Raw genomic sequence first — 22,131 nt, 5'->3', positions numbered from 1 at the left:
TCCACAGAAACCAAACAGAGCGAGTCACCAAAGCAACGGGTGTCGGGTTGTACACAAAGCAGTTTGAAGATCCCAGAATAATGCTATTGTTCACGAAGGGAAAGAGTTGACTCCATGGTCACCAGGGCATGCTCTAAAATACATTTAAAAGGACATGGTGAATGTCTAACAAAAGTGTGTTTGCTGCAGACATGTGGAGACTGAGGCAGAAGGATCTTGAGTTTGAGGCTAGCCTGGGCTACACTGTAATATCCTGTCTCAAAAAAAAAAAAAAAAAAAAAAAAAAAAAAAAAAAAAAGAAAAGAAAAGAAACAAAACCCAGGGACTTACATTTGCTAGGTAAGTATTCTCCCAGTGATCTATCACTAGCCCTTGCCTCAGTTTTCAAGTTTCTATAAGGGTAAGGATAAACTCGCAGAGATCATTATAGAAGGGTCACCACTGACACAGGAAACATATCTGTGGCCGATACCCAACATCATCTTTTCTGTTCCTGTGAGCTGTAAGCAAGTATACATATGCGGCTTCTAAGACATACAGGTTTAAAAGATGGGTTGGGTAAACAGGCCAATGGTAAAGAGCTTGCTGTAGAGTCATGAGGAACTAAATTCACATCCCTCACATCCAGGTATGGAGGTGCCTTCCCCTGATCCCAGTATCCAGAGATGGACAGAGAAGGAACGGCTCAATCAGCAAAATCTTAGTTCAGTAACAGAAGTGGTAAAGATATATGGGCATGTGCTCTCATGTGCTTTCTGGCCTTCCTCGAATGGAAACCAAGTGAATAGGGCAGTCACATGGAGTGCTCATCAGAACACAATGTGGGATATGCTCAGATTCGCTGGGAAGGAATGTTCAGAATTTAAGCTCTAACAGCTAAAGTGCAGGCCCAGGGTGTAACTCAGTTGGAAGGTGCTTACCTGGCCCTGAGCTACATCCTGGCACTGTATAAGGAAGGTCTGCTGGGTTATACCTATAACCCCACTGTTGGGAGGTAAAGGGCAAAGGGTCAGAAGTTGAGAGGTCATCCTTCAGCCATACACTGAGTTCAAGTTCAGCCTAGCTATAGGGCACTCCCCAAGGATTAATTGATAGAAGTACATTAAAATGTTCTTCCATAAAATAGCTAGATAAGCCAAACGTAAGACCTGGTTTGATGCCACAGAATGGAATTTTTCTATTGTAATGAGAATTGAACATTCTCCTCCTTCTGACTAATATTTATTATTAGAAAACAAGAGAGACAAAGCACCAGTTCTGAGCTGCCTGCTGCTGTGGTTGTGAAGTGTGTATAAGTAGACTGCATTCTACATTAAAGGCCATCCAGAACGCTCAGTGGGAGGGTAGTGCTGCTAAGCCTGATGAACTGAGTTTCAGGCCTAGAAACTCTCATGTTGTGGAGAAACAATTCCTAAGAGTTGTCTACTGACCTCTATACATGTATGTGGCTTAAGCACATGCACAGAGAGAGAGATACACGTACATACACACAGAGGCACATATACACATATACATACACACAAATAGACACAAACACAGATACACATACCACACACACACATGCAAGTATAAATAGACACATATGCAAAGACACACGTAGACAGAAACACATACATATACACACACAGGCACACATGTACACACATGCCCACATACAGATAAACAGACACACATGCAAAGAAACACACACACACACACACACACACACACACACACACCGATAAATACATCAATAAATACCAACCAACAACAAAACGTCTGTGGAGAGCCAGTCTGGAGCCTTGGCCCTGTAATCCCAGTACTAGAGAGGCTGAGGCAGAGAGTTTATGTCACATTCTAGGCCACCATGGGCTTGAGTAAGTCCTTGTCTAAAATACCAAACAAACTAAAAGTGAAACCAGTCTCTCCCTTGGAAACTAAAGGGGGTGTGTGAGTGAGCACGCACATGCTTCTCTCTCTGTGTCTGTCTGTCTGTCTGTCTGTCTGTCTGTGTCTCTCTGTCTCTGTCTCTGTCTCTCTGTCTCTGTCTCTGTCTCTGTCTCTCTCTCTGTGTGTGTGTGTGTGTGTGTGTGTGTGTGTGTGTGTATGAGTGCATTGTATATGTTTCTGTGAGTGTGACTGAGCACACATGGACACATATTTCATTGTCAGCCTGTGTCTAGCCAAGCCAGGTGTGGAAATAAGGGGCCACAGACAGAAAGCCCAGTGGCGACAGGGTTGGGTTGAGCTCTCTGCTTTAAACTTGAGGGATTTCTGGGAATGAATGATAAAGCAGTGGGTAGTTTTAAGCCTTAAGCCTGACCGTCTCCTTTCTAAACCTTCGTATTATCTAATCATGGCTTTTGTACTATTCTTAATTCCAGACTTTCATTTTATTTTAACAACTTAATGGGGAAAAAAATTACTCAGCGACTACAATCTCTCAAGAAAAATACAGTCTTAAATTACCCCATGCTTTAAAGACCTTTAAAATGTACAAGCCAGAGCCAGAACTATGGGGTTCTGGTTTTGCTGAGGGCCACTTGTTCCCGACACTTCCGTTTCTGCAGTCAGAAAAGTATATAGTGACGGTACCACTACTGTCCTGGGATGATAAAGAAGTAAGGTTATGAGAAGCATTAACACAACATAAGCTCATGGTAAAAAACTAGTATATTCAGTAAGGACAACAGAGGACACATGGCTCCAGTTAAGAGCACATTCTAGTCCTGCAGAACCTGACCTGAACTAAGTTCCTGGCAACCATGTCATGAGACATATCATCACCTTGACTTATTTTACTATAGTATTACTATTACAAATCAGTGGATACACCATTGATAACTGGTATAAAGGCATTGTACTGAACTTAGAAAATCAACCAAAACTGTAGACTGCCTGTTTATGCGATTACCTATGAGTAAGTCCAAAGAGGTAAAACACAACAACGATAAAAGCCCCAACTTTAGATCTGGGCACATGGGAAAGTCCTAAAAACAATATTTAAAGAATCACATCAAAGTCACTAGGAAAGACAATAAAAAAATAATAAAATAAAACAAGAAATGACAAAAACTCCAGAGGATGTGGGGGCAGGAGGGGTTACAGTGGCGTAGAAAACAGTCAAGATATTCCTCAAACACACACACACACACACACACACACACACACACACACAAAATAGTTATAGCTGAGCTAGCCATTCCAGTCTTCAGCATATATTCAAACCAATTAGAAACACATGGGTAAGGGAGGTTAGGATGGAATGAGGGATCAAGTCAGAGTCAGAGTCCTACAGATGTCACACAGGTGTGCTCTGACTAATGTGCATCCTCCATCTTGGCACAGGATCTGGTTAATTTGCCCAGGATGACCTTGGAGGAGCTATGCAGCCAGGTAGGCATCAAACATTTGGATCCTCTTGTCTCAGCCTTCAGATCAGAACATGCCATTTGCATACCCAACTGCATACTTATTACTTAAGTAGCCAGAAGGTGGATACATCTTAAATGTCTGTCAGGACATGAATGGAGGTTTTCTTAAAAGTCTCATATACACAATGCATTCTTATTTAGTTTTCAAAAAGACATCCTTGAATATACAACAACACACCATGGATGGACTTTAAGGATTTTAGACTAAGTGTCAGTCACAGAAAAAGATAAACACAGTGGCTTAGGATTTAATCAAGGGTAGAACACTTGCCCACCATCTGCAAGGCCCTGCATTCCTTCCTTAGCACCAAAAAAATAATATTGCATGGTCCTGCTGGCTATCTGTTATGCTATGGTTTTGTGAATGCAGCTGCCCAGGGCTGGTGGCAGGAAGACAAAGGGAGTTGTGTCAAGGGAGAGTGCCAGGGTCACAGCTGACACTCTAATGCTCTCCTACTTGGCCACATGAACACAGTTAACACTTTGTACAGTTAAAGTGGCTAAGGTTCCAAACTTCTGTTTTTAACCATAACTAAAGCCAAGCTTCAACATCATATCTACTGATAACACTCTTAGGGAATGAGGGTGGACTCCATGGAAAACCATGACTATCCAAGGTCCAGATTTAATCTCTAGTACCAAGCAAATAAATGTACCTGGATGTAAGCTCCAAATTCTTCACCAGAATCCCTCACCAAAATGTTGCCTTTAGGTGAAATTTCTAGAATGTTTGAGTGAACACCAGTGACCAGGATTTTAGGTATCCCATCATAATGACTGAAAATGGATTAATTCAGTTCACAAGAAAGTGACTAACAACCTTTTAGTCCTAATAAGCTATTTAGGCTTATTAAGTAATAAATCAGAAAACTTTTCCATGACTCTAAGCTTTACCAAAAAAAGGAGAACAACCCTCCCTATGCCTCAAAATGTATCTGTTTCCCATTGATTGATTGATTGATTGATTGATTGGTCAATTGATTGATTGGTTGATTGATTGACCTATTGACTGACTGTGCTCAGGCTAAAACTCAAGATCTCACATTTAGGAGGCAAGAATTCTACCACCGAGCCACGCCCTCAGCCCTGGACTTGAACTTTTAACAGAGTATGTTTGCTTTCTTCTGGGTCTCAAGACTCACATTAACCCAAATCTTTTCACTGATCACCCCGACCAGTGGGGGCACCTTACAACCCTTCTCTCATGAATTCCTTCTCTTTCCTTCCAGTGGACACTCTAATCTGCCCCACCCCCACTTATCTATAGCTAAGTTTGGCTTTGTGGAAGAAAGAAAATTGCTTCATTGTATAAAAGCTAGCATCTTCAAGCCACAGAGCATACAGTTTTACCCGAAAGCATTTAATGTGCTGAAGCTCTTTCTAAGAGGTCTAATTTGTTATGACTAGTCAGGCATGCTCCAGTGGGGACAGAGACATCAGGACAAGTTCAAAGCTACTCAGCAAACCTTTGTCTTAAAGACGAAGACAAACAAACAATAAACTCTGGAAATAATGTGCCTATAAACTTCTCAGGAGGCTGAGAGTTGAGGCAGAGGGATTTCTGCAAGTTCAAAATCAGGCTAGATGTGAAATTTTGCCTTAAAGAAACCAATGATAATACATTTTAAAAAAAAAAAAAAAAAAAAAGACTTGTTTTCTAATCAAGGGATGTCAAGGAGAGCTCTCCCCTTGTCAGCAAAGGTACTGGTTCCTTTGTTTGAGTTTATCAAGTAATCAAAGAACCATCTCGGCCTCATCAGTCACCAGATAACACTGATTACAGCGCCAGGTGCTAGGGAAAAGTCCCTGAACTGTAGGCAAAACAGCCGATCACCCCACTCCCTGGGAACGCTCAATACCAGGGCAAAAATTCTACATGGCGAACTGACCAGGACTGAAGTGAGCCACGAAGCCCCTGAGACTTGGAGGGACAGACCCAAAACCTCCTGGAGTCAGGTGGGGCTGCACCAGGCTAAATTAGCAGAGCTCTCACGCACATATTTAGAGAGAGAGAGAGAGAGAGAGAGAGAGAGAGAGAGAGAAAGAGAAAGAGAGAGAGAGAGACTGCTTTCTTCCAGTGAGAGTGTCTGAGAGACAGGGTGTGTAAGAAGATAGGCTTAGGGCAGGAAACAGTCCTCCTGCTAGCTCCAGTCCTCCTGCTAGCTCCAGTCCTCCTGCTAGCTCCAGTCCCAGAACTTGATCAGACTTTCTAATCAGAGATTTGGTTAAAGAAAGTTCACAAGAGTGAATGAGAGAGCTGTGAATGCACATCTGTACATATTTAACAAAAATAAAAAATTTAAAATTAAAAGTAAAATGGCTGAGCAAGGGGCCGGAGGGACAGCTAGCTCAGCGGTTAAGAGCGTGCGCTGCTTTTATGGAGGACCTGGGTTTGAGTCCCAGAGCCCATATGATTATGTAAAGATAATTCATTACTAGTGACAGCTTTATTTTTTTTCTAGGTTCAGTAACATAGGCCCTGTTTCAAGGGCACTAATAGAGAGAGCGCTTCCATTTCCCTATATTAGAGTCTCATTTATGATACAAAGTCTGCAGCAGGCTTTTAGGCATGACTAAAAGCCATATTATTTTTTTTTTTTTAAGTTATGGCTACTGTGCCTGTGTCGTTGCAATTACAGTACAGTAGTTTTGTTTTGGAGACAAAGAATGACATCCCAGGCTGGCCTGCACTGGTGAGGACTTTCTCATCCTCCTGCCTCCACCTTCAGAGTGCTAGGGTTACAATGCATATGCCCCGGGTTCTGTGTGGTGCTGGGGATGGGGCCCAGAGGATCATAAATGCCAACTGAGTCACAGCCAAAGCCCTTCACATAATTGCTCATTTTAGTGCTGGGGACGGGAGGTGTGACGTGTATTACAGGGAACTGCTTTACCACTGAACTATATACTTTCTTACCCTAAGATAACTTAAAAATAAAAGAATAATAATACAAGTGGTATCACAGCATATCTTCTCTTTTCTCCCCAAACACTCTGAAGTGACATGGTGGTAGAACACGGGCCTGGAAACAGTGCAGAGAGATTACTCAGAAGGTTAATTCCGCTTGCATAATTTGACAGTGTGTGTACAGCCAGGCATTAAATGGGGCACTAGGAGTTTCAAGGCAGCTGAGAGTATAGCTCATCTTACATTTGCCTCCAAAGGGTCAAGGACCTTGGGTTCCATCACTAATACCACAGAATGAAGTAAATGTCTCGCAGGTGATTTTTAGAATTCCCTCTCTGAATCCCTCATATCCCACGCAACCGAGTTCTTATCAACTGACTCCCAACTGAAGCAGAAGTTCTGAAAACTAGGCATCAAAATAATGCACACATTCAAGTGGCTTTCCACAGTGCAGTGTGTATGCCACGTTCCTAAAATACACGCAAACAATACTAGGTGTTCTTGCTTCTGGAGTGGGGGTTTCTATTGTAAAACCAGAGAGGAAAAAATGCAGTAAGGATCTTTGAGTTTTTATTTGCCAGCCCTAATCAAGGTGAACATGCATGGGGCGTAGTGCTGTTGTAACGCTTACACTCAGGAGGCTAAGGCATGAGCACGGAGAGTTTGAGGCCAGCGGAGCTACACAGTGAGGAGATTGCAACCTAATCTCTGAGAATCAGCACCGTGGCTTTACATAATCCAAAAAGCCAACATTTTAAATCAAGCATTAATTACTTTCTCTTAATTTGCACTGATTCTGCTTCACTAGTGACTGCGCATACATATGCTTACATGTAACCAAACTCATATATACCATCGCACATATGCATGTATATATGCACACAAGCACAAATGGGAACATATACATGTATGTATACAGCTATATGTACCTGTACATATACACAGAGACACATATGTGCACGTATACACGTGTATGTATGCACAGACATGTACCTATATGTTCACAAATTTATTTATGTATATGTACATATAAATATAGGTGCACATGTACCTATACATACATATTCAAACATACACATGTATGTATACACAGACATATGTACACACATACTTGTGTCATAATGCTCATAGGTGAAAAGTCCATGCAGGGCTAAAACAGAAAGAAAAACACATAAACAAAGGAGACACTAAAAAACTCTGATTCTTGAGAAAGTAAAAATGCTCACAAGCCTCACACAAGGTGTGAGGATTTCAAAAACCATCAACACTGTGATCTTAACATCTCTTTAAATAAAGGATACACACATGTTGGTTAGGAAATCCTGCAGTATGAAACTTATGGCTTAATGCAGCCTGTCTACACACTTGCCAGCAGCAGAGTTTGGGTTCTAGATAGATTGTAGCCCAACTATGGCCAGGCAGTCCAATGGAGCCTTGCCCTTGTGTTCTTATGATTCAGGCTTGAGGCATTTTTACTTAAAAACAAAACAAAACAACAACAACAAAAACAGCTAAACAAGTAAATCGAAGCAGTCAGCAGTCAGTGCAAGGCAGAGAAGATGCCCTTCCACACACTCCCAGGGAGCTCACATTCTAAGCAGTCTAACTTCTACTGTCTGGCCCTTTACTTGCAGAAGTCCGCTGACCAATGTCTTTCAACAGCCCAAGCATGAGAACAGCGTCCCCAAGAGTCTGGGCAAACCCTGGGAAGGGAATCCTGTACCTGCTGGATCTCTGGGTCAGAGAGGGAGTATGGAAAGTCCGCAATACTCTGACTATGAAAATAAACCCTGGACCAGCCAGGGATAAGGTAGGCATGAGATCGAATGTGTAATTTAGAATTTGCAACATAAATGCAATTCAAAACAGATTAGCCAGAATTAGAATCAACTGCAAGAAAAAGCAGAAAAGTCAATTAAACTTACCACAAAAACTAGTTCAAGTTCTAAGTTAAAGCAAATGAATTATAGACAGCAATTCTGTTGAAATATTACTTCTGCCTTCAATTCTGCCTCCAAGCTGATTATCACACAGAGATTTATCAAGTCAATTCAGACACTCCTGTATTATTTTGGATTTTAATTGTAGAGCACAGCTGAGCTTTTAAGTTGACGTATACTCTAAAGTGCTATAATTATTTTTTTTCCATGCACTATTTAAGTAGGAGATATTTTATCAGATTCCTTTGGAAGTTCGTAGGATACATTCTCTCAGGATATGAGTTCTGATTTTCTCTACTGCTGTAAACAGTCTGGTCTAACTACGATTGTACATAGTGGTTAAAGAACAGAAACAGAAACAACAAAACATACACATCACATTTCTGCAAGACCTTCCTCCAGGTTCACAAAACCTGCTTCCACAGAGTCACACGAAATAATTCACAGGGCAGAAGTGGTTGGCAGCACCAAATGTAGTCGCTAAGTGTCATTTCTCCTCACTGCAAGCCCTTCAAGCCAGTGTCTGATCTTCATGTTTAGGGTGTAGGGTGGGACTCCATCAATGCACTTTGTATCTAAAGCTGTGGACACTGGGTAATGTGACTTTCTGATGAGGAATATGTGAAAGAGCCAAGGAGGGGATACGGAACAATTGCCAGACAACCTAGATCTTGAGTACCTGTGACCCTCACTTTGCCTGGCAAGGTGGTACAAGTCCAGCCACATCTGAGTAACCTCACTGGGAAGACAACTTCTGCAAGTGGGACTGGACCAAATACTATGACTTGTGTGATGATTTGAATATGCTTGGCCCAGGGAGTAGCACTACTAGGAGGTGTGGCCTTTGGGGAGTAGGTGTGGCCTTGTTGGAGGAAGTGTGTCACTGTGGGCTTGGGCTTTGAGACCCTTCTCTTGGCTGCCTGGATGTCAGCCTTCTTCTCCAGCTCTGTGTCTGCCTGGACACTCCCATGCTTCCCTGCCATGAATGGCTAGAACTAAAAACCTGTAAGCCACCCCCAAGTAAATGCTGTCCTTTTTAAGAGTTGCCTTGGTTATAGTGTCTCTTCGCAGCAATGAAACCATAACTAAGACAGCTGATGAGCACAAGTCATGAGGGGTGTTCCTGGTGGCTGGGGTGGGTGTTGGGAGGAGGTTATTGGACTTAGAGATGTTGAGCAAAGCTTTCAACACATGAATAGAACAAGATGGTGTGGCAGAGGTGGAAGGGAAAGTGGCTGGGCTGTAGGCTACTGCTAGATGTATCTTCCACTGCTACTTTGGGACACAAACTCTCCAGGAGTTCCAAATGAAAACTGCAGAACAGACCTCCCAGCCACTGGAAGTGTGTTTGGTCCAATAAGAAAATATGACAGTTTATTGAGCCATAAATCCTGACATATGATCTTAACATATTTACACATATGGGATGTTGTTTCTTTGGTTGCTAATGGTCTGGTTAGAAGATTCTGACATGTACTAGACTAGGCAGAGATTAAATATCTTGAGAATTAAATATGCCTTTGGGTCTATGGTCTATATAATGTCTGTTCAAAAATCTGGAAGTTCAAAGTACTGTCAAAGGCCTCACTGTTCAAATTAGAACCTGTTCCAAAGGATTTCAACCCTTAAGCCCCACATTGAGGCTGTGTCTGTGTGTGTGTGTGTGTGTGTGTGTGTGTGTGTGTGTGTGTGTGATTTTGTTTTGTTTTGTTTTTCCACCACTAAGTTACTTGCTTTTGAGGTTTGGAAGGCAAAAGGTGGGACTTTATGCATGCCAGGCAAGGGTACAGCCCTGAGCTACTCCTAAGTGCTTTGCTTACATATAGGATCCCACTACAGAGCCCAAGCTAGCCTTGAACTCACCTCCTCTCATTTCAGCTTCTCCAAGGGCTGGGACTAAAAGCATGTACCACTAGGCTCAGTGAGAAACTCAATGCTTAATGCAAGGCCCAAGATTCTGTTTCCTTTATTTTTTTCCTATTTTTGTTTTATTTGTATGTGCCTCTCGAACCTCAAAAGCAAGGCTATAGAGATAGTGTCACGTCCTTTGGGGGTTTTTTGTTTTGTTTTATTTTGTTTTGTTTTGTTTTTTTGTGGGAATAGTTTGTCCATTTGTTCATTTGGTTCAACTTTTTAAAACTATGTTTTTACCTCAAAGATTATAATTGGTTTTATTTTCAGTTTTAGATTTGTGCTACATTTTATTCCATAAAATAGGATGTGTTTTATTGTACATCCTCTGAAATCTCACATTTATTACCTATCAGTAATCAAACTAAATCCACCAAATAAGTCATCATCATAGGAAGCAAGATTCTTCAGAGGCACAGCACAAAGATTAGCTTTTGGATACGCATGTCTGTCAGGAAGTCACAGAGACCAGAACAAGACCCTGGTGGGGCAGAAGTCACACTTACATAATGTCCTGGCCATCGGGGCTGTGAGACAGAAGAAGGCAGGCCTGGTTCTCAAGGGGAGTTATGTAATCTCCACTCCTTCCCTGAAGAGTTCACAGGGAGGGGAGGGGAACAGTACTACCTGTCAATGATAATTTGCTTCGATGTCGCCCTGAGTCCACAGAGCCATACTCTGCCCCTTCCTCAGAGGAACACGGACATGTGGGGCTGTAATGTGCCTGAGCTCTTTCAACATCTTTGGAGTTTAGTCACTTTCCACTGTTTGGCCACAAAAAGGTGGGTCCGTTCCAATCTTCCTTACAATTACCGCCCTAATTATTACATTATACTTTCACAATTTAATCCCTTTATTTGCCTCACTGCCTTTTTGGGGCTAAGTGAGCGGCACAGCGTGAAGCCTGGGGAAGTGGCTAGCAGGGTAGCCTTACTGAGTGTGGCCCAGCTGCCAGCTCCAAGAACAGCCAGGTGGGCAAGACCAGAGTGCTAATCGGGACAGTGACATCTCTGTCTCCTGCTCAAAACCCTTGAAACTCACTCTCTCCAACATGGAGGAAAATCCACCCTCTGCATCCACGCCAGGCACCATCCTGTGCCCTGCTCCTCTGAGCTCTGGGTAGCGGCTGGCATCCTAAAGGGTAATCACACCCAGAACACTGGTGGCTCTGTGCCAGTGGCTGCCCAGTCAGTAACTGTTCTGTCTACTACGAGAAAGCAATAGTCTTATAAACGACAACTACTAGTATTCCTGTCCTCTGACATACTCGGTCTCAACAAAGAACACTGAAGAGTAGTCTAACCCTCACTGCTACTCTCAGGAGCTGATGCCCTTATAAGGTAAGGGACTTGTATAGGAAGACTTCACCTAGACCCAGTAGGATTTCCAGAAAATGTTTAGAAGATGAAATTCTGGCCAGCACACTGACAGGATCATGAAGGCTCTGGAAATACTTGTTGGTAAATGGTATTGCTTTTCACCTTGAGGGTCTACAACCTGTATCAGCCTAGCCTGTATTTGTTCATGCATCCTGGAACATGTCAAGTCAAAAGCTATCCAAATTTAGCAAAAGAAAAAAAAAATACTAGCAATTTAAATTTTATATACTCTGCAATCCTGAGATTATAGTAATGTTGGCCAATGGCTTCTAAAACAAATCAAAGATTTGAGGTGTATTTATCTTTAATTTTTGCAATTATCAGTCAATAGGATGAAGATGTATTTGGCCCAGGTGCCCTAAAGAATACTGTTATGTGTTTGAGTGCTGTCCCTGGAGGTGGTAAAAGAACTTGAATCCAGGGACTTGTCCATGCTAAGTCCTTGCTGGGTCACTGAGCCACACTCTCAACCTCTACATGTGACTTTGTATTTCATCTGTCCTTAACCACGGTCCCTAGTATGGCACTAGGTATAGGTGTTTAAAGGACGATCTAAGGGCTGGAGGATTTTAATAAGGGAAAATAAAGCATGGTCTTCTGACCCAGAAAATGGAAAGATGCAGCTGTTAGTGGTTAACGAGTTCCTCAAGGCTCTGCTTGCATGTATTTCTCTTCAAACCACAAGGGTCTATGGAAATATCTGCTTCGTTATGTAATAGCTATGATGTCTTGAACAGTGTATGCTTTCTAAAAGTTGTTACAGGGCTGAAAAGTGTTTCAGTCTTGAACAGTATATGCTTTTTAAAAATTGTTCAATTGAGCCTAGAGTTTTAGGCATGGTAAGCATGAGTCTAGAAATGAGCCTTATACTCAGCCGCCATGTTGTTGTGCGTCTGTAAACCCCGTGCTCTCAGCCAGCAAAGACATTGCAAGAAAGAACACAGCTGAAATGGGAAGGGATGTAGACTAACACTATAGCATGTTTTTAGCATGGACTTAGCATGTACAAAGCTAGCTGCCATACACAGTACCCAGTGACAAACAGGACAAGAAGCAAGGGCTGTGAGTTACTCCACATGCAAATTGATACTCTAAAATCACTGTTTATTAAAATGTGTCAAAAGTATCAGTGCTTAGTAAGCACCTCAAAAAACAAGGTATTATGACCGTTAAGCGTTTGAATAGCATGACTTGTGTTCCACAAAGAGCCTCAGATGTATGGTAAGATGCCACTGGTAAATCAACATCAATGTCATTCAGGATAGCATTGCCAAACCTCTGCACCTAGGGGCCTTCGTGTACCCTAGAGTTCCAGGCTCACACCAGAGACTCTCATTGGGTTGCATGAGTAGGAGGCTGAGGGTTTGCATAGCTAACCCATTCCTTGGTGATTCTGACAGTTTTGACACAGCCATCACACTCTGAGGACCACTGGTACATTAACACAACCCAGGGCACTCACTCATCACCTTAACTCTACATTAAGAATCACCTAGGAAGCTGCCAAAAATCCCTTTGCCTTAACCATACCCAAGAAAAATTAATACAGGTATTAGGGGCTTAGGCACTGGAAGAAATATTTAGGAATATTGTTTCCTGGAGATTGCAAATAATCAGAAAAGCTTGAGAAATATGGATACATGAGAAGTTAGACTATGTGTATAAGACTGGTTGCTGAACATATGTAAATTAAGGGTTGGAGGTATAGCCCAATGGTAGAGCACATACAGAAGACCTTGAGTTCAATCCCAGCATGGACATATCATCTATGTGTCTGTCTTCCTGCCTATATCTATCATATCTATCTATCTATCTATCTATCTATCTATCTATCTATCTATCTATCTGTCTATCTCTCTATCATCTCTCTCTCTCTCTCTCTCTCTCTCTCTCTCTCTCTGGGGGGGGGGTAGCATGAGCAAAATAATTAGTGTGCTTCAGACCCTTAATAAGTGATTATTCTTTCCACCACTCATGTAATTCAAAAAAGTGAAAGCTAATTTTATGCAGAAAAAAAAATATATATGCTAGGTTCTATATTTGTATATGACTAGTTTAAGGAAGCAGATACAAATTTCAATCAGTCAACATTTTGCACAGGAAGTAATGTTATTTCTAAATCTACAGATTTGTTAATGTTTGGTTATGCATGACTGGTATTTGTTTTGAAGTATGTTTTATACTTAAACGCAATTTCCTTGGTATAATTTTTGCATAAGTCCATTCATAAACATGGGAACCATATACCCAGCTACAAGGGAGAGATGTGGAGTTCATGACAAATATGTCGGGAGCGGTATTTCTCAGAGTGCAGTCCTCGGACTGACAGGGCCAGCACCCGTGGCAGCTTTGGAGGGATGGAAGTTCTCAGGGACCCCCGTCGGTCTAAGGAACCAGAAATTCAGGAGAAAGAACACAGCAAACCACTTGTTGGTGAGATCACCAAGGGCCTTTAAAACATAAGCAGTGTAGAGAAGCATTGGTTTACATTTTATCACTTCCTAAAATCTATGAGAAATGGATGAACAGTCAACCTACTATGTACTGCTCAGCTGTTCTTCAGACCCACTATGCTCTCTGAAATGTCCTCATAATCATTGCCTACAAAGAACTCCACAGTGAAACAGGAAGGGGCATGGTGAACAACTGGGGAGAGATTATTGCATACATCCTCCTCCATATATTTATATTTTCTACACATGATATGATAAAGGAGAATAAGTCCCAGTGAAAAGAAATAGAGTGGAGTAGGGTGGCACTCACCTTGAATCGTCCTCTTGAAGAATGCCTTGCAGGCCTCACATGATGCAACCCCATAGTGGTACCCAGAGGCGATGTCGCCACACACTAAGCACAGTCTCTTGGGCATGGAGTTGAGCATATATTCACACTTGGTCTGGGGATCCTCTACGATAGTGCTGGAGCAGTCATCATACAGTTTCCGGACAGGCCCGCTGCCTCCTAGGATCGGAGCAGAGGGGTAGAGAGGTGGCGAGTCCAGTCCGTTCTGATGGCCATTCATGGTTGAACTGTAACTCCCACTGGCGTCGGAAGACCCACCAGGGCTGTGGTGGTTGACGCTGTCCGTCAGGGAGGCTGGGCTGGAGGGTTCCGTCTTGATGAAGGACGAACAGCTGGAATCAATGTGTCGATCTTTGTTTGACATTCTGCAGAGAAGCCTGAGGCGGGGGAGAGACAAAGAGGGAGAGAGAGAAGGAGAGAGACTATCAAACTGAGTCCCAACAATGTAAACACAAAGACATGGCAGAGAGGAAGGAGAGCAGCATATTGGTATGTTAAAGGCATTGCTCTTTAAGAGTGCTTCCTAAGGGCTGGGACTACCCATCATTCACTCTCCAGTCAATATCTCTTGTTCTACAAGAAGGTAATCAGCATAAGGGCATGACAGGGTTACATCAAAGCTCCCAGACAGGCTATAAACAAAGGCTCTAAAGGGTCCAGTTGCTTTTATTTTATCTTTCTCTTGAAGAACCACTGTCAATGCGACCCTGGCTCTCCGGATTCTGAATTTATCAACAAAGCAGTGGTGATTTGCAAAGTCCTTGTCGTCCCTCAAATTGCATTTATCTCCACTCTGTGTTCCACTCCACATCATGATACTGTGTTCATTTTGTCATAAACAGAATACAACTTTTCTTTTTCACCAAGCATAGATATTTTCAGGCTCCATACATAATGATGTCTTGTGAGTACCAGCTCACCAGTTTCACAAAACTTAGTGAAAGATTGATAGCATAGATTAGTGAATAATCTGTGTGTGTGTGTGTGTGTGTGTATGTGTGTGTGTGAGAGAGAGAGAGACAGAGACAGAGACAGAGACAGAGACAGAGACAGTGAAGCGTTGAGAGACAACTCGACCCTCAGTAATTACCCCTAGACTGCACAGTACCTGTGAGTCAGGAAGTGTGAGACATTCTATGCTGTAGCATCGGAAAGAATCTCATCATTTTAGACAAATTAGATTTATGATGGGCCTCTCCTTGACTCTCCCTTAAGAGCATAAAAAACCCCATAACCTTATGAAAGGCTCTGGGATGAGGCACCTAATCTAACAAACTATTTCTCTAACCTAGAAGAACCATATCACCCTCTCTCCATTGGCCCCATAAGTGGGTAGATTTCTATAAAGGTAATTAGATGCAAAGATGTAATTGGTCCTCTTGGCTTTCTGCCTCTCCACAGTGTAAAGCCCCTCTTAGCCAAGCTTCTAAGAACCCTAGATGCTACTATGAAAAGGTGACAGTTGAGAAAGGGACTTAGATAATTGCTTCCCAGTGGAAAGTTGATTTATGGGATCCCACTGTGTGTGATGGTCATTCTCTAGAATTTGGGGGAGTAGTCACAGTATAACTGAATGGATGCAATTATCACTTTCACTATAAATCTAATGATATTTTATCACCGAACAAATTTCAGGCTCTCCTCCACGTCTCCCTCCCCGCGCCCCCTGTCGTTTCAATCCCTTTTAGATAAAGGGAGGATGCTATGGAATTTCCTATCAGAAATGTCTACCTAACTCTTCGAAGTGAGCAGTTTCAAAAACAAAGCACAAAGGCAGGACGTTACCTCTTCCTCAAATATCTTTCCCTGTGGGAACTTCTCTGCTTCTTGAAATGGAGCCATATGACCATGTGTGGAGAGAAGGAGAAAGCCACCCAAGGATCTCCTTGCATTCACTTATCCACTGGTACTGTCCCTTTCCCAAAAGCTAGGGAAAGAAAAATCACGATGCCCCTTGCCAACCCTGGCCACAGCATCCTCTCCCTTGCATCTGTTTGTCCCTGTCACTGCTAATGAGCACTGTAATTAATAGATCTTTCTCCTCGTCCCCCTGCCTGCACTCTGAGCTAAGCATTCTCCTCAAGTTGGTGTTTGAAAGAAAGCAGGTTGGCTTGACTTAGAGCAGCCATGCAACCTGACTTCCTTTTATTTTGCAGCTACTACAATGGCAGTTCACTTATTACTGGACTGCTTGTCCATACATTATGATCTTGGGCTACCAGTGAGAAGTTACTGGCTACTAAACCATAGATGCTCTCTCTCTCTCCTTCTTTTCTCTCATAGCTTTGCCAATTAACTCTTCACTGCCTGCCCCCTCCACCCTGTACTTTTTTTTCTTTCTTTTTTTTCTGGTACCTCTGTCCAGTCCCCCAGTGAGAAACTGCTTTGAGCTTCCTGGTCACAAAACTTACCACCTTTCTCTATCAACTTAGTAATCACTTATCTCAATATTTGTTCCCCATGGGCTTATTTTTTTTTTTCTCCTACGCTTCTAAAATTTATAGATGACAACATCAAGGAACTGGGCCAGAAACTAACAGGGCAGCTATTTGCTAAGTCACTATTGTGTCTGACACACGATGGCACGATGTTCAACCCTATCCATGAAAAATGAGGAAACCTTAGCTGGCTGTCTCTTTCAAAAATCTCTGTACATACTTTATAGTAACCTGGATGCAAACAGGGAGTTCAGGGGTGTTGCTGCCAAGGAATCCCCGGGAGTGGAGACAGGATCTTCTAAATGGGATCTGGTCACTCCAGTCACAAACAAACCAGATTTGTGCTGCAGGTTGCATGAGGTCCTTTTCCAACATAAACTGCACCCTTAATTAATTAATAACTTTCTGCCTGCTGGAAATATGGATAAAACTGTTCATTAATTAGCTGTTCTGAAGTAGAATGAAGATTATATAACCATGAATTGGAAAAAGTGGCATCTGAACTCAGGTGTCATTCCAAGCTTTGGAGAAAAAGTATATCGAGGCCAAGAGAGCTTTCAATAATGTCTGTCACAGTCTACCACAAGACTGAGGGCTGGAGAGATGGCTCAGTTGTTAGGGGCATGTACTGCTCTTGCAGAAGTATGTAAGTTTGGATCCAGAACCCTGCATATCTGGCTCCAAGGGATCCTACAGACCTTCTAGCTGCTACAGACACTGCACTCATGTGCATACAAAATCCTACCATATACACATAATTAGTTATTTTTAGTGTAAAAGTATTTAAAACATACGTGCCTGGGATTGAGGGCACATACTTGTAACTGTCTGTACTAGCAAGATTGAGAAGAGGGGAGCACAAATTTAAGACATGTCTTACCTACAAACTGTGAGTTTAAGGCCAGCATACACAATTTAGATGCTGTCTCAAAGCAGAAAATAGAAGGCCTGGAGAGAGAGTGCTACTAGAATTCAATCTCAGAATCCACATTAAAGGAAAAAGTCCCCCAAAACAAAACGGCTGGGTATTGGTAGCATGTGTTTGTAATCCTAGGACTGAGGAAACAAAAACAGGGGGATGCTTGGGCCTTTATAGCCAGGACCCTAGCCCGCTTGCCACATCCCAAGCTAGTGAGAGACTTTTGTCTCAAAATTTCACATAGATGATGGTAGATAGATAGACAGACAGACAGACAGACAGATACATACATGCATACAAATAGATAAATAGATGATAGATGATACATACATGCATAGATATGATAGATAAATAGGTAGATGATAGATAAGACAGATAGATATATACATACATACAAATAGATAGATGATAGATGATACATACATACATATGGTAGATAAATAGATAAATAAATAGATGGTAGATAGATAGAGAGATAGTAGATAGATAAATGCCAGATAGATCATACATACATACATACATACATACATATGATAGATAAATAGATGATGGATACATACATATAGATAAATAGATATAGGACAAATTAATTGATTGATTGATTAATTGATTGATAGAAGATAGGTAGGTAGGTAGATAGATAGATAGATAGATAGATAGAACAGGAGGACAAGGAAGTGAAGGAAAAAAGGAAAAAGGAAAAGAGTGGACTGCACCTAAGAGTGAACAAGCAAGGTTTTCTGCGACCTCAACACATAGGATCACACACATGAGCACCTGTATATACATGCTCTCTCTCACACACACACACACACACATGCTCTCTCACATACAAATATACAAAACACACACACAAAAAAGGTTGAGGGTGTAGCTCAGGAGTACTTGCATGAGGTCATGAGTTCAACCCCACTACAGCTAAAAGTGTAAATAAAATAGCTAAGCCGGCACTGGTACAAAGGGTACACACAGAGACTATCGGCTCTGGCTTCTCAGATAGCTCCTCTGCTGCTCACCCGTAAACAAAAAGGAACAGAACGCCCCCACCCTGACTGCTGATCCACCCTGTTGAGTGATTCCCAAACAGAATCTCCCAAAGAGCACAGTTGTCTCCTAACCGCTGCTGAGCACATTACACTGAACACTTCCTAGATGCCATTACAGTATAACCTAAAATCGCAGCCAGTCTTAATTCTCCGGCTCTTGGTCTCTGAAATTCTACAGCTCTATTATTCAAGCCTGAAATATTCACAACTATCTATAAATTCAATTGTCAGCTGGTAGGTTTTATTCTAGACTTCACTTCAATCTAAAATTAGAGGCACTAAAATTCACATTAACTCTAAGAGGAATGTACTGAATAAGACTTTATTTCAAAAGAACACCTTTTTGTCAGAAAGAGCCGTTTTCAAGATGATGGCTTTATCTGTAGCCAAAGTGAATAAGCCCAGTGTCTCACATTGTGCTGTCAGTGCAGAAATTTCAGGTCACATTGGATTAATATAAAAAAAAAAAGGTCTAAATTTAGTAAAGAATTATGAATAGAAATAACATGTCAAAATGTGTAGGAAATATTTATTTTAAAGCCTCAGTACAGTTTACATTTATCTTATTATTTTAGGTGAGAAGATTGGACAAGGAAGAGGGAGGAACTGCTTTCAAAAACCCTGGGAATGGACCAGAGGAGAAGTATCAAGAAAAACCCTGAGGGACCTGGGAAGATAGCTCTGGCGTGGAGGGCTAGCCTGGTGTCCTGGGTTTGATCCTTGGAACTGATTTTTTGTTTTGTTTTTTTGTTTGTTTGTTTTTTAATGAAAATGAGATTTTTATATAAGGAACAAAATTTTAGGAATTTAACCATGTCCCTGAAACATAAGGACTTTAAAAACCACTTGTAATCTGGATTAAAATATGCTAACCAGTAATCTCAATTATCACTCTTTGATAGTGGAATACTTCTCAGTCTCATCTAGGTAGGGGTCTGCAGGATATTATTACATATTTTATATAACTTATAATTAGATAGAGCATAGTATGTTTGTAATTATTTATACATTAGTTAGATTATATAAATGATTATATAAATGATTTTGATGTTAGGTATTAAAGATTAGGAAAACCAGACTGCTTAGTAAATGAACTGCTCATTAACTATGGTGCTCATTTGTGCACAGATAGAGAGACAGTGGGAAAAAGGAAAGAATCAATTAAACTTGCTGCTGTAGGGAAAACAAGAGGACAATGTGAGTTAATATTCAATTTATATTATAATTATGAAGATAATTGTTTCTAGCAATTTTACCCAGATCCAGGTAATGTGTAAGCTTGAATGAGGGGCAGAAGTTTGAGTTTCCACACATTCATGTCCCCATGTTGGGTCGTCTATGTTTCAAAGAAAGGATCCATGCTCGGAAGACAATTGTGTTTGTTAAAGGACGATACACAATTTTTTCAGTAATATTAATTAGTTTTATCCAATTCCTTCAAGTTTTGACTTCTTTTCTAAAGATCTGTTAAATTTTATACGTCTGTGTGTTTTCCATACATGCATTATGTGTTCTATGTACATGCTCAGTGCCTGCAGAGACCAGGAGTAGGCATCAGATCCCCTGGAACTGGAGTTACAGACAGTCGTAAGCCAACATGTGGGTGCTGAGACCTGAATCCAGGTCCTCTGCAAGAGCATGCTTAACTGCTGCTGCACCACCTCTTCAGCCCTCTACCATGACATTTTAACTTATTACATTTATGTGTGTGTGTGTGTCTGTGTGTGTGTGTGTGTATCTGTGTGTGTCTGTGTGTGTATTATGTGTGTGTATGTATGTGTGAGTATTATGTGTGTGTGTGTCTGTGTGTGTGTGTCTGTGTGTGTGTCTGTGTATATATGTGTGTGTCTGTGTGTGTATTATGTGTATGTATGTGTATTATGTGTGTGTGTGTCTGTGTGTGTGTCTGTGTGTATATTTGTGTGTATCTGTGTGTGTCTGTGTGTGTATTATGTGTGTGTATGTATGTGTGAGTATTATGTGTGTGTGTATGTTTGCATGTGTACACATGTGCATGTAATGGCATGTGTGTAAGATATGGGGACAGCTTGCTTATTCTTCTCATGAGGTGTAGGTTCTAGAGAGAAAACTCAGATCATGGAGGTTTTGATGCAAATACCTCTACATCCTGATCCACCTCAATTTGATTATATTTCCTACTCATGAAAGAAAAAAATAAAACAAAAGACAAATTTTAAAAGGTTCATAAGTTCCCACTTTGCTTCTTTTGGTTATCCTACAGGTTCTGAATAGGAATTTGCCATCATTACAATCCAAAACGTTTTAAAAACATCTCTCCTACTTTGTGTGCATGAGAACACAGACACCAGCATCAGGGCACGTTTACCAATGAGTCATGGGAAGGTTTCACTATCAGAAGGGAGGGTGACATGGCTGTCATGGGATCACCACCTCTTCTACGTACAAGTTAACGAGGGCTCTGGGAGATAAAGAAGCACGTTTGTTTAAGAGAAGAACCAAGCTCTCTTGGTAGCCTATAGCTATTTTTTCTTAATGCTTTTAGAAGAAGGTCCCTCCAGTGACAGGCTGCCAGCCAGTGGCCGCAGCCTGGCTCCCCTGGCAGCCTGCATTACAACTTCAAGCAATACTTTACAATGTGCCCCCACCCCACTCCCCCCAACTAATTGCACTTTGTAAAGTGGTGAGATGTGAATCACTTAGTCAGGAAACGGGGCTCCAGCTGCTATTGTTGATTGAATGGAGATTCTGAAGAAAGGGAAGCAGGCACATGAAGTGTCATGTCAGAAATCAACGGTGCAACGTGTGATTTGAGAAAACATGACTACTTTGGAGAGACAGGGTGTCATTATGGCTTCACGGTAATACGGTGCTTTGACAACTGCTGTGTCTAACATACCATCATTGCATTAAGGTACACTGGCTTAGTTGGGGAAGAACGAGAGAGGGGCTTTTTCTTTTAATAGGAAAGATCTTCAGGTCTGCCTGGTTAACCGGATAGAGGATCACTGTTTGTTGCTGGAGAATCATAAACCCTGATCCAGGTGCTCGCAAAGACAAAACCACACGGACAACAGACGCACGCACCTGCGTCTTATTGTGAAGGCCCGTTTACCAGCACGGATTTCTCATAGCATGATTGGATCAGTCGTTCAGTGATGCAGTCTCCTTGGGTGAGCAGCCTGTGCATCTAGTCCAGGAGACTCTTTAACTCAACCCATCCCAAGAAAGTGACCTGGATATGTAGCCTGGGGATAAGGACACAGCTCCCCCAGGGAGAAAATCAGCTGGGGCCATATGTGATCAGAGAGCTCTCTCATCTCTGCAGGGAGCTTCCCAACACACCCAAAGTGGGGAAAGAGAAATCTAGAAGACATGAAGTGGGGGTGCTCACCT

At 41.8% G+C, this 22,131-nt stretch overlaps 1 protein-coding gene across 12 annotated transcripts in view; it reads right to left on the bottom strand.

Moving 5' to 3' along the window:
• Esrrg (estrogen related receptor gamma) overlaps positions 1-22,131 on the bottom strand; it is a 602,152-nt gene that overhangs the window by 152,057 nt on the left and 427,964 nt on the right. For all 12 annotated transcript variants that reach the window (XM_029538606.1, XM_029538608.1, XM_029538604.1 and 9 more), the window contains one exon: positions 14,315-14,730. In XM_029538606.1, coding sequence (XP_029394466.1) covers positions 14,315-14,717 — 403 coding nt within the window. In that variant the 5' untranslated portion in view covers positions 14,718-14,730. The remainder of the gene's footprint in view (positions 1-14,314; positions 14,731-22,131) is intronic.

Source organism: Mus pahari, chromosome 5 (genome assembly GCF_900095145.1).
Source record: "Mus pahari chromosome 5, PAHARI_EIJ_v1.1, whole genome shotgun sequence".
Classification (NCBI taxonomy): Eukaryota; Metazoa; Chordata; class Mammalia; order Rodentia; family Muridae; genus Mus; species Mus pahari.
This window is presented reverse-complemented; position numbering and strand designations above follow the sequence as displayed.